Genomic DNA, 13,110 nt, shown 5'->3' on the forward strand with positions numbered 1-13,110 from the left:
GGAACGCCTTTGCAGTTGTAGTTAGAGGGAAATTGAGCCTGAAAAGTGACCTTCCCTTCATGGTGATAGGCACTGAGCAAATGTTTGGTACTTTAAAGCATCCTCATCACTTTTTGAGGAGGTCACAGTGCCCTCGTCCACAGGTGAGCTGCCAAACTGCAGTGCCTTGTGGGGAGGTGAGTGGCCGCAGTCAGGGACCATCTGTCTGCCCAGGAGTGGGCAACAAGGACTTCTTCTTTGGGCAAAGGCATCCAAACAAACCAATGGGCATGCAAAAGCCTTTTTGTACCTTTTATTGCTTTTAGGGAGTCTTCGCTTAAAGAGATACCTGAAAGAAATTTTTTTAAACCCATCTCACCCTCCATTTTGCTCTACTTAGACCGCAAATTGTCTTTCAGCCAGTCAGATATTGCAGTGACAAATACTGAAACAATTCCCAGGTCATCTGCTGAAGAGAGTTTTCTCTTCAAGAAAACTCTGTAAGAGAGTTTTCTTTGTAAAGAAAAAGCTTTAAAATCTTACTCACTTTCTCAAAAATTTTGTAACTTTCTGCATCTAAATTAAGATGCTTCAGTGAATGACCTCCAGGAAGATGTATTTGGGAGGATGACTCTGGTGGCTTTGTCTAAATTTTGTTGCAACAGCCTTTTATTAACAAATGGACGATAATCCAAAACATTTTCTGAGCTGCTGTGACTAATCTCTTCATGAAACACAGCTCCACGGTGCAAGGCTGATGCTGTGACAGACTGAACGTGTGATCCGCTTGTTGGAGAGTTGTGAGAGGAGTCTTTGGCAGCTACTGTGCCCCAGAAGACGTCGACAATTTTTGATAATGAGAACCCAATCTCTCAGAACAATCCCTGCAAAGACAATTTGCCTGCAAGAATTGAACAGGTGTCAAAGATCTGTCTGTAAAAGGCTCTCTTGCATAGCCCTATTCTATGCAAGCAGCTGGAAGACACTTCCCATCATGTGAGACACTGAGAAAAATCAAAAGGCCATCCTTCAGGAACAGTAAAGGCAGGTAAAGGTGAGACAGCAGAACAATCAGCAGAAACTCCAAGAGAAAACTGAAGGAAAGCTGGGCAACATATAAGGCTGAATACAAGTGGTTCYATGAACAGCAGCTCAGACTGGACATGTTTCATGTCCTGAAACAAAGATGACCTAATTCAGGGGTATTTTTTATTAATAGTGAAAACTGTACAGATTTTTAAGACACTGATATTAACTTAGGAAACTTTTTTTCAAAGATTTGTGAAGACAGTTAAATAAAAATCTCATAGTGGACAGACAGACAATGAAATCAGAGATGACAACCTTCAATAATTAAGATAAGCAAGACCAGCACAACAGAATAGTTTTGATACAAATTTTAATGTGCAACGYATTTCATTATTATCTTACACAATATTACAATAATTTATATTGAATACATACAAGAATTAGTAAAATAACTAGATAACAAAACTAAAACCAAATTTGCTGCTTTGAGGTTTGTTTTGGATTAAACCACTGGTGAATTCCAATCYGTCTGAAGAGCCATGTAAATAGGGTGGAGTCCAGAATGTCCTTAGGAAGATGTGATTTCTAATGCAAATATCACTGATAAGAATCAAACCTCAGCAAACCATAGACAGCCCAAGAAATGTCAKATGAAAGGCTGAAGCCAGTGTGTGGTGGTTAATATTTCCGCTGCTTCCTCCGTGCCACTGCCAAGCGCAAAGCCTGAATAATCAACTTCTCRTTATTCAGGACATTGTAATCAGTCAGTTTCACCAGTTTGTCAAAATTCTCTTCACTGAAACACACCTCCCTTGTTGTAAATGGGGAGAGGATGCTGGAGACATCAACTTTGCCCTCAGCCATCTCTTCAGGGCTCCTTTCCACACCTAAGGGGACAAACCACAGGGAGATGCACTAATGAGGTTTTATTGCCATATGTGCCTCCTATCAGTCATTTACATAATKGTAGGCAGAAAAGGGAGACTAGGAAGGAAAGATATCATTTGCCAGAGGGATGTCAAAGTACTGTGCTTGTGGCACTGTATTCTTCAGCATCTGGAACAAGCCTCTATCCAAATATCATTTTACATCATAAGGCATTTCTAACACTCAAACAGCTTGAAGTTAGAACAACATTAGCAGCAGCAATGCCAGACCACTGTTGGGACAACACAGACTTTGTTACCCAAACAAGCAAAGCACAAGCCAAAAGGAAACCAGATACTTTTGTATGTATATACCAGATAAAATAATAGACATCTGACTCCTGAAAGTTCAGGAGAAATCACTGCACTCAGACAGAGGACATCATTGAATTAAAAGATCTCTGTCCACTCAGGCGTCAGTCTGGGAGATTACTTTTACATAGGTGAGAAAGACTTGGATGGATGGGCCTAACGCCAAAASCAGCAGAAAGTTTAGTTCATCTTTGTTTGCAAGAGCATAACAAGTCCATGTCTAGAGTAAAACAGCTTGTGTTGAGAACCTACCCCTCAAGGTGTACATATACTGGAATTTTTACCTTCATGCTATCTCTAGTAGCTCCTGCGGATAAATGTGTATATTCATCCCAAGTGTATTAAGAAAAGATTCTGGAGCTCACCTAGTTCTGATGCACTGACACAGATCAACTATTTTTGTCCGAGATGAGACCCATGCTGGCATTGGAAAGGTCAGAGATGACAGTGAGACAGTGGATATGGAATGGAAAGGATTCACTAGGAAAACAACTTTTGATTAAAATTGCTAGCACAGATGACTCACCAGGAGCTTTATATTTCTTGAAGGTGTCATTTACTAGGGGGAAAAAAAGCACCGTTGGAGCTTGTGGACTGTCAGCCTCTTCAAACACATAGCACTCCTTCAAGTTTTCCCTGTCTTCCTCACTTATCTCAATTCTGGGAAATGGAATTTCTTGCTCTGAGAAGTACTTCGCAATCTGATCCAGAGGCTGGATGAATGAATAAATATACATAAAATTATTCAAAGAATCAAAAATAGTCCACAGATCAGGATAATTGAAACTCCAGCAGCTAACATGAATATTCTAAGGTTTGTATTGTCCTCCAAATCAGAAAGATGTTAAATTTCAGATGGAAACCATCATAACCACTCCAGACATTGCAGCTTATCTTCTTTTCCACATTGCTTTAGGCAAAACAAGAAAACAGTCACTGTTTTTGAACTTGAAAATGAACCCAAAAGCCACAGGTCTACTTTTATAATTCCACTGAAACAGGTTCAGAATGGAAAGGCAAAGAAACGACAAGAACACATCAGCCCAGATCATTCTGCATCATTGTCTTGACTTCTTCATTATTTACCACTTTCCCAGTTTTTCTGTCCTCTGCATAATTGGTGGTTCCTTGATAATGACTCCCTCTTAATAAATACACTTATCATATCTTCTGACATCATTAAAAAAAAACTTTAACACATGTATTTATTATAAACTTATGTTTATTTTCATATTATTACCATTATATATGCAACACTAATTGTATTTATTTTTAATTATTAATCAAGTCTGGCATTAGCCAGTACATTTCCCTAAGAATGGTATGAGATTTAAAAGTCAAGACACCAAGATTGTCTCATTTATTCTCTTAAAATATTGTAAAGACTTTCCATTGCCTTTGTAATTTTTCCAGTACAAGGATAACCAAAATCARTATCAGTTTCAGAGCACTCCTCCATCAGTGGAGTGTTTTCAAAACTCTTGGATCCATAGCAGTGAAGAGCTCGATGATTTTAAAATGCCTAGACCCATCATCATCTTCTAATATCCTTCTTAGTTACTGAGAAATTAGTAAATAATAAATGCATAATAATCTAATTCTCATTCCARTACTGAAAAATTACGAGTTTTACCTGATGAGTCCTAGAGGCCAAAAGACCATGAAGAAAAAGAATTTCAAATACTCTGGCTTTTCTTACCAGTGTTTGAGACCCTCCACTGTAATTCAAATGCAGGATGACGTCCACCTCCCTCTTAGATCTCAAAAGTGGTGGGTAGCTGGTATTAATGAAAAAGCCAGTGTCAACCAGGGAGAGCTCGCTGTCTGCTGTTTCCATCAGTTTATTTGGGAAGGAGTCTATCACTGTGTCTGAAACATAATTATTTCTCATTACAACAAATAAAACACAAGATGGATTTCTTCTCTGAAGGAAGGTAAAGAGCAAAGAATGAAGAATTTTGTCCCATATTACTCCCGTCTTCCTTTTGCTCTATCTGCATTTATTTACTGGAGTAAGTGACACACTATTGCTTTTTTCTTCCCTCCTTCCTGGGCACCACAAGCGGCTTTAGCCCTAAAGGGGAGATCTCTCTTGTTTCCTTGGGCTGAGCTCACTTCATCCACAGGAACACAATCCCCAGACAACCAGGTACACCCTTCAACACCACCCACAAAAACTGAAATGCTATTCAAATCTGGCTTTCTTGTTTTCTATTTGTAAAAGGGAGAAATGGCATTTCAGAAGTCAATCTCATCTCTTCCTCTCTGTTGGAAATCCTAAATGAATTCCAAAACATAAAACTTCTCAGAATATTACTGAAAAACATGCTGTTTTACTGTGCCTTTCCAGGTAGAAAATCCTTCACTCTCTAGGTACTTGTTATGCAGCTGGAAGCCTCTGATAAAATTGGGATACTGTGCAATGGTTGGGCGTCCTGTTAAGACATCTCGCAGAGCAGAGGAAAGGGCACCGGAGGGAGTGAACAGACACGTGTCTACCTCATAGGGATTCAACGACAGAAAGGGTTCTTCTGCTGCAAGATGGAAAGAAGAAATTTTAAKTTTAGCATAGTTTTCTGAAATGATCAGTATTTTTAAAAATGAGTGATTGATAATGACAGCTATCACCCTCCCCCACTTCTAAAGTAAATCAAACATGGTTGTAAGCCCTTACAGTCCATGCCACCAAATAAAATTCAGCATGAGACAGTGTATTTAATTGATAGCATTCTGCAGGCCACAGGCTGCCAGGCAGTAAGGACCATCTTCCCCTCTAGGCTTCCTCAAATGACTCCCACTTCTACTTTAGCATGTGGTGAGGGGAGAGATGAGTCCCACAACATACAGGAGGGCAGCACTGGCCTTTCARCAGGACACCTTCAGAATGCATGTCAGTGTCCTGGTTCCCTGTCTATTAACAGCGAGACTGAGCTTTCTCTACAGGCAGTTTAGGGGACAAAACAGCCCCCTGCAAGAGCCATTTGCTCTACCCATGTTATTGCTGGCCWAGGAGGACATATCCTAACTTAACAATCGTAAGATGTGTTGATGATACAACATCTGCTGGAGACWGGTTTTGCGTCTGTACAACCTTCAKAAAATAGTACAGCTTTTCCAAAGATTTGCCAAAGCAGCGCAATTCAGATTTAAATCAGGCAGTAAAAAAATTCTTAGTTGATATCTTTACTTTCCTTTTCTTGTCTTTTACTCTCTGACTTTGACAGCATTTCTTTATGCATTAGACATCTTCACAGAATATTTGCAATATATACTGGTGGTGCAAAGAAATTTTAAAAWCTCACCAATATCTTTTACTCGATCTCTGGTCCATCTGCACCAGAAGTCTTCTGAATCAACAGCCAAATTCCAAACATACATCGCATCTATGGAAAATATACTACTCCACATGCCTGTAATGTGAAAGAGGAATAGAAGCTGATTGATGGAGTAGCCTTGGAAGAATCTTAATTGATACCTACCTTCWGTTCTTCCCATTAGATACTTCCTTTCTGCCCTTTGTGGGCATATTTGGAAGTATGTCCTTGCTAATGCAAACTCACCCCAGCTCAACCTGTTTGTCTTCCCAGTGCTGCCCACCACAGACTGTGTGCATGCCCATGCCAGCTCTCTCTCAAGCAGACCACTTTCCCCCTGGGCAATAGTCACCTTGCATGTAGCAGATCCGAGTCTCTGAGAGCTTCTTCACCAACCTTCCCATAAAGAATTCACTTCCAAAGTGYTCTGCACGAATAGATGCTCCATATTTCAGGAGACCAACTTCRTAAGGAGTGAACTCCAGCCACTCTATGAAAACAGCAGACAGACCATGAGAAGGCAATCACACATTAGGTGATATTAAACAGGAGAGCACCAGGGAGCAAACAATGAGAGAGACACTGGCTAGTTCATAACATGCCGTTCACCAGCCATGGCTCTATCTGTATTGATGGCAGTACTGAGGCCATTCCACATCATGGCAGGGCAGTTCCAGATTATGGTACAGAAACATCCTGCAGAAAAGTCCTGGTCTGGATGAAACCACAAGCATTCCCTGAATATAGTTAATCTTACCCCAAATATGTGTTGCTMATGCATAACTTGTTTCCTTTAGGGCTCTACTGACAGAGAGTTTAGCATTCACTTGGTGTCATCTACTTAGCCAGTCATGTTAAACAAATACTGAGAAAACTAACAGCAGAGGAAAAAGTGATTTTCCTGACACTGGACCCAAAAATTCAAGGCTTGTTCTTTAATTGTTCAAAATGAGACTATGTGGAATCATCATAAGAATTTGTTTCATTACAATGTTTTTGTGACAGGATAAACTGTGACTTTGACATCCTCTGTGGTATAACTACATTTTCACTTCTGGCAAAATAAAGAACTCAAATTCTGAACATTAAACAAGTTTGTATTTTATCTTTTTGTTGTTGTTTTGGTCACTATTATYTGAAAATGTAATGGTTTATTTGTATTGTTTACGCTGATTATATGCATATCATTTTAGTTTAGACTATTTAAATGATAAAATTGTTAAGCAATCTCAATCATAACCATTACCTCTGAATGCCTGGGCACTATAATTGGACTTGAGGTTGATGGCCACATAGATGGGCAGTGGGTTCTGGCCGCTGTCCACTGCCTGCCGYTGGTCCGAGAGTCTATGCTCGTTTTTCTGGTTTTGATTAAAAAGGGTTAATGGAATGATATGAAAAACAACTTGCTCTTCAGATAATGTAATGTGAATTATCAGCCTCATCCAAGTTCTCCTTCCAATTCCCAGGTCACTGGATTGTTGAGAAATAGCTGCCACTGGATATTTCAAACTTTGCAAGTACCCCATAAGAAGCAGCTACACCCTATGGGTTCTCAGATTTTGAGATATGCAGAGTGGTTGATTGTAGATTCAGCAAGGTAAAAAAAAAACATTTCTAGGAAAAGATCATGCCTTTAAGTGAAAGATAGGGTTCTTTCCTTGGCTGAGTCTTTGCAATGAATTGATCATATTTTAAAGTATTTTGCATATATATGCAATATTCAAAAACATAATCTATTGCACATGATAATTTAAAACTTCATTGTATAAACTGAAACCAGAAGGAAACTACTTCAGATACACTATTTTTAAAGTAACAGAATTTCTTAAAACTTGATATCATATTTGGATAATTAACTTTATCACGATGTGAATCATCTCCATATGCAGCCTACACCTAGGTCACTATATAAATGCATATCTTCATTTATGCTAGAGAAGCCAATTATTTCAAACTTTTAAGTGCCTCTTCTAGTCAAAATATTTTATGTCCAAAATGATTCATTTACAATTCAAAATATTTTTTCCTCAGGATACTTCTTTCTTTAAGGAGAAARAACACCTTTGACTGGTATGACACGGCTCTCTCTGTTCAAGGGCAGCCTCTCCTTAAATCTAGAGTAGTGTTTTAATAACAGATCTGAATATATAACATTTAATCAACTGCTAAACTAATTATTTGCATCAGTAATACTRAATGGCATCCCAGGATTTATTTTCTTCCCACTGTAGCTATAGAAGTTCAGCAGTTTTGTGGAAGAAAGGAGTAATAATACCTTATCATGTAGCATGGATTCAATGACGAGACCCCAAAGGTCTATGAAAGAAGTGTTATGTCCTTCTTTGCTCCTCTCCATCAGGTCATTATAATAGTACTTCAGACAATCCAAAGAAAAACAGCAAATCTTGGATTTGGTTACTTGCTTGCGAGCTTCCTTGATTGCGTCCTCCAAATACTTTTGTGACCAATTAGCATCTTCGTATAAGTTTGCCATGGTCCTGAAGAATCGTTAGAAGAAAATAATGAAAGAGGAGTAGCAYTGTGGTTTGCCTTCAGAAAACTTTCCTGCAACCTGTTTGCCTGTTTCTTAATTCCTAGGGGGTTCACAACAGAAAACTAAACTAAACTTAAAATACTCTCCTTTCAGGAGCAAACAAAACCTCCAAACTTTCCTGGTTTGGTGATGATAAAATGGTTCAAAACTTGTCTTGAAATTCAAGGGAGAAAAAAAAAAACAGGACCCAAGGCTATTAAATATAAAGGTTCCATAAGTATTCATCAAATCACTGTCTTGGAATGTGGGGAATATTCCAGGGAGTAGTCACTAACACTCTGCTCTAGTCCTGCATTTGTTCACATATATCTGCTAATGGTTGTGCCAGCAAGAAAACTGGGCGGTTTTGGGCATGTTCTTGTGTGACAATCCTGACTTGTCTCCTTGAAATCGTAGCACGGACAGATACACTCAGATCTCCACATACATACAGAGAAGTKAAAAGAAAAACCTACCATTAAAGTTTGGACTTACATAAAGTGACACACAACTCAGTGAAAAAAAATTCTCCACTTCCAAACAGGTGTAGAGGAGGAGGGGTACCTAGAAACTACTTGATTAAATATTTCAGTTATTTAAATATGACATCATCTGCTCTATGCCCACTGGGAGAAGAGAGCACTTTCATTACAACAAGCAACCATAGCTGCAATCTCTCCAAGGTCAGTAACTTGCTGTCATTTGTTGGACTTTCTGTGACAGTATTAATTCCACTAGACCCAAATACATCTTTTACCAGAGGGAGATGCACTGTAAATCCAAAATGGAAGTGGGAATAACCAGCAAATGGCAGGCATAAATTCTTCTTCCCATCTTTCTTCAATTGCCAGTCTAAAGACAAATTCATTGCATTTAGTCTAAGGTATAATTGATTAATTATGAAAAGGGAATAGAACATTTACATGAAAATGTCAGGCATAGACTGAGTCAGTGTGGTGACAAAAGCAGCTGATGAATGTGGTGATTGATCTCTTAATCAATATGTTTTGTTTCTTTGCTCCAGGTGGACAGAGAGGAGATYTGGGGAGAATGGAAATGCTTTTGCTTTGCTAAGAGCCACATGAGCCAACGGTGTTGTGCAGAGTCAGCAGYATTGACAGAGAACACATAAACCTCTTTGGGGTCATTCTCACCATGTGGTACCCGACAAACCCCCGATGTAGGAAATGCAGTCCAACAGGTTGAGTTTCTGGAGGCCCAGCAGGCTGCCATACATGGCTGTGAGTGACCTCGTTCCTCCCCCAGTGGTCGTGATGGCCACCACGGGCACCTGTTCAACACAGAGGGCAGGAGGAGCAGAAGCTGAGCGTRTATTCGACACAAACAGCCCTGACTGCGGAAATCAGATAACAGGATGCGGGCACTGAGACAAGCAGTGATGCTACTTGGCACAAAAAGGATGTGATTGTTGCAAAAGGCTCGTTTGCCACTGCCTGACTGATGGGAGAAGGAAGGCTTYAGTCTTACCCTCTCAGATGGGGTGGGAAGCTGTTTACTTAACATGCAACTGGAAATCAACCTCATCGCCCTGGAATTTTTCTCAAAGTGTATTATTAGAAGTCGTCATAGAAAACACAGGATTTACCACACCAGAGCAGATTAGGGATCCGTGATTCTGCCTCTAACAATGACCAGAGGAACGCACAGCACCCTGTAATCAGCCAGACCACACAATAGCCAAAGCCTTCCTGGCCCCAGGCCATTAATTACTTTATGTCCTGAAGCACAGTCATTGATAGKATTTCCCCTTCTAAGATCTGAAGTGTAATTGAGGAGACAGGCTATGTTTCTCCTAATCTTTTCCTGATCTAGTACACCCTTTGCTTCCGTTAGCATCCAGAGTGTGGATGCTTACACGCCCTGTGGAAAATGTCTATTTATATCTATCAAGTATTAGCTTCTAATTTCATAAAGGAATCTGTGGTTCTAAAGTCAATGAATAGACCATGAAGAATATATTTCTTCCAATCTGTGAGAAACATTAAACCACAGAAARCCCACAAAACAGATGTTCTTCCAACCCTAAAGTCTGCAAGAGCTTAAATCTAGGACATTTTATAAAATAACAGTGAGGAAAATCTCATAATCTCAACTAAAATCAGAATTAATTCCCAAAATTATATTCTGGGGTTTACATTTTCTAATCTATTTTACTATGAGTTAAAACTCTAGAGATTTTTTTCGGTTCAAATGCAAGTCAGTTAAAAAAGTAGAGGAGATATTTTCCCATCATTCCAAAGTTAAACACTTGAATAGGAGTGCCAGAGGAATTAGACCTTTTCAGAAAACCGTTTTCTATATCTGAGGAAACTCAGCTATTTATAAAATTCTTTCCAGCTTTCTTGAAAACTTAGTCTTCTGTATTATTCTCTGTTCTGAAATCCAAACTAATATTTTTGAATCATATTTTACACAGTACTCTTTCTTTTTTGTCAGCTAAAGTGTTCTTGCTCTTGGGACGTTTGTACTTTTCTRATTGTCAGCAACCCAGTTAGGCATCAGCAGGTACAAAACTTATGACTCCATTTTGGAGGCAGAAACAGGGTCTAGAGTGATACAGCTAAACTTACAATCAGATATTTMATCTACAACTCAGTGGTGCCATAAGATCCACTCTTCTTTGCCAGCTTGATGGCTTTATTCTCATTCTTTATCCCTCATTTTTCCCAACAGCACACTTCTTTTTCCTGCAAAAACCACTCCAAKAATTTTTATTCAGATGTCTGAGTGAAGATATTTTACTTCTTCCTCTCAAAACCCTTTACAGAGGTGCCATGGCCATCACCTTGTCTCTGTCCCCAAGTAAAGGCTGGCTATTTCCCAGGCAGCATCCCCTGGCTGTTTCATGCCCATCCACTTCAAATTTTCCTTCTCAGAGCCATAAGCAATACCAAGAATAAGCAGGAATGGATTGTTTGAGGAGGTGTGGAGAAGTTTTTGGGTCTGTAAGGACATCATCCTGCCCCCCCTGCTATGCTACATTAACAGCCCACTGCTTTTCTTGCTCACTCCTTGCCCCCGGGGACCAGGTCTGGCCACACCAGCAGGATCAATTAAGCCGAGATTTTATTTGCTGTTTGAATTTGTGAGCCAGGCCCTGATCCCCCAAGAGCAGCTCCTACCAGGGACTCTATTAGCTTGCCTCATGCTCTTTCAGATCCTCCTCCAAATTAAGAATCTTTTTCAGAGCAGCAGCAACRTATTTCTTCCTTTTCCGCAGGAAGTCCCGCTCTTCCATGCACAGGCTAAACCCCAAGCGCACATCCAGGTCTCCTGAGCTGGAATAGACAATGGGACAAATCAATGCACACATTAATTATAGCTAATTTCAAGATCTCTAGGGCAGTTAATCAAAAAATAAATCACCTGTAAAACAAGCTATTTCCCAGTCTGCCTATTGATAMAGGAAAGAAGAAAAACCAGCATTTCTACTGCCAGTAAAAAGTAGCAGTGAGGATGAAGAGGGTTTTCCAAATTACTCTACATTTCTTAGGAACATGGACACAAAGACAAGACATGSAAGTTGGGGAAAGATCACCAAAAGAAGTAATTTAAGAAGTAGTTTTTTTTCTGTATTCGTTCCTGTTTATCACTATGACATCCTGGAAAATTCARCTGATGATATAATGACTTGTTCTCAGATTTTGACAACCCACTACAGCATTTAAAGTGAGGGTTCTAATTAGTTATCTGATGGAGCTTGAACTGCAGAGCAAGCATCACCCGCTGCTCAGCCTCTGTCTTGGGAAATCCAACCTTTCACCTGTGTCCTAACAGATTTCTAGATAAGCATTTGCAAGTTTCAACCTGCAAATATATAAGAACATCAATGACCTTTTTTTTTTTTTCACATGTGCAGACACATACAATTCTGTCCCTTGGGAAATGTGAAGCACAAGCAAAAAGAAATAAAAAAAATCAGAAAAAAAAATGCAAACCCAGTCAAATGGCAGCTAATGCTATGTGCCTTCAGCAACACAAATAYACTTATTACTGAGAAGAACACTAAATATTGACCAAATCTGTTGGGTCACATCACCCTCTGGTGGCTGCAAACTCTGTCCTGAAAATAATTTTCACCAATATTTCACAAAAATGAATGTTTTAAGGAGTAATGCTACTAACTTCCATTTTCCAGGAAATTTGACTTATCAAAGTGTAATTTTGGGAACAGAATAAGGTCAACCCATTTACCTTACAAAAATAAACAACTCTTTTAGCAGTAGATCAAAATTTTTCTTGCTCCCTTTCTAAACCCGTGTTTGTTMAATTTACATGTCAGTATATTTTGTTGGGCTGAGGTTTTAGTGGTAGCTCTCCATTTACACTAATTTCTCCCGTGTTGTGAAAATCCATCTTGCTTTCCTTCTGTATATCACCCAACAGTGGGGATGCTGTGAACCACATGAAGTTTTCAGCTGTACCCTAAAACATAAYTGTCTTCAATTTTACCTATCACTGGTGCAATTCTGTCCCTGCAAGTGGGCTGGCAGGGGTGCAGCAGGTCAGATCTCAGCTCCCATTCTGCCCAGTGAACAGARGGGGCAGAAGCCAGGTTATCTTGTGTTTGTTTTGGTGATTTTGAAAAGTTAAAGAAGGATAGAGAGTTTATTTCAGTCATTGTGCAGGATYTGTCTTTTGGCATGAGTGGGAAATAAAATTAATATGCGAATAGTAGTTTTATTCATGTATGAGAACAACAGGCATAAAGCAGACTGATTTACTCTGAAAGAGGGCTCACAAACTCACACTGAACTGCACAATCCTGTACCTGCAGTATAGGATTTGCACTCACCTCAGGCACCGTGTGAGCACAACACAAAGCACTCACTCAGTCTGTCCATCTCTCCACCTACCACAGACAAAGCCTACATACCCAGTTTAGAGTAGTCCTGGTGATAGGAAAARAGAGGCTATCTTACCATTTCCGTGCTGTCARGCACAAGTGAAATGAACTATCCTAGAAAAGGAGAAAGGTAAAGCTAATTACCAC

General features: G+C 39.5%; 1 protein-coding gene across 1 annotated transcript in view; it reads right to left on the reverse strand.

Annotated features, from left to right (window-relative positions):
- Window positions 1-1,361: 1,361 nt before the first annotated feature.
- LOC130573484 (cytosolic phospholipase A2 epsilon-like) overlaps window positions 1,362-13,110 on the reverse strand; it is a 33,228-nt gene continuing 21,479 nt past the window's right edge. Inside the window, exons 11-21 of the mRNA XM_057365935.1 lie at window positions 13,040-13,077; window positions 11,260-11,395; window positions 9,251-9,387; window positions 7,839-8,061; window positions 6,807-6,921; window positions 5,913-6,050; window positions 5,549-5,656; window positions 4,589-4,780; window positions 3,946-4,115; window positions 2,773-2,959; window positions 1,362-1,895 (exon numbers count right to left, since the gene is read on the reverse strand). Coding sequence (XP_057221918.1) covers window positions 1,687-1,895; window positions 2,773-2,959; window positions 3,946-4,115; window positions 4,589-4,780; window positions 5,549-5,656; window positions 5,913-6,050; window positions 6,807-6,921; window positions 7,839-8,061; window positions 9,251-9,387; window positions 11,260-11,395; window positions 13,040-13,077 — 1,653 coding nt within the window. The 3' untranslated portion in view covers window positions 1,362-1,686. The remainder of the gene's footprint in view (window positions 1,896-2,772; window positions 2,960-3,945; window positions 4,116-4,588; window positions 4,781-5,548; window positions 5,657-5,912; window positions 6,051-6,806; window positions 6,922-7,838; window positions 8,062-9,250; window positions 9,388-11,259; window positions 11,396-13,039; window positions 13,078-13,110) is intronic.

This window comes from Malurus melanocephalus, unplaced genomic scaffold, assembly GCF_030028575.1.
Source record: "Malurus melanocephalus ecotype Western Australia unplaced genomic scaffold, MMel_1.1 scaffold_2, whole genome shotgun sequence".
Lineage (NCBI taxonomy): Eukaryota > Metazoa > Chordata > Aves > Passeriformes > Maluridae > Malurus > Malurus melanocephalus.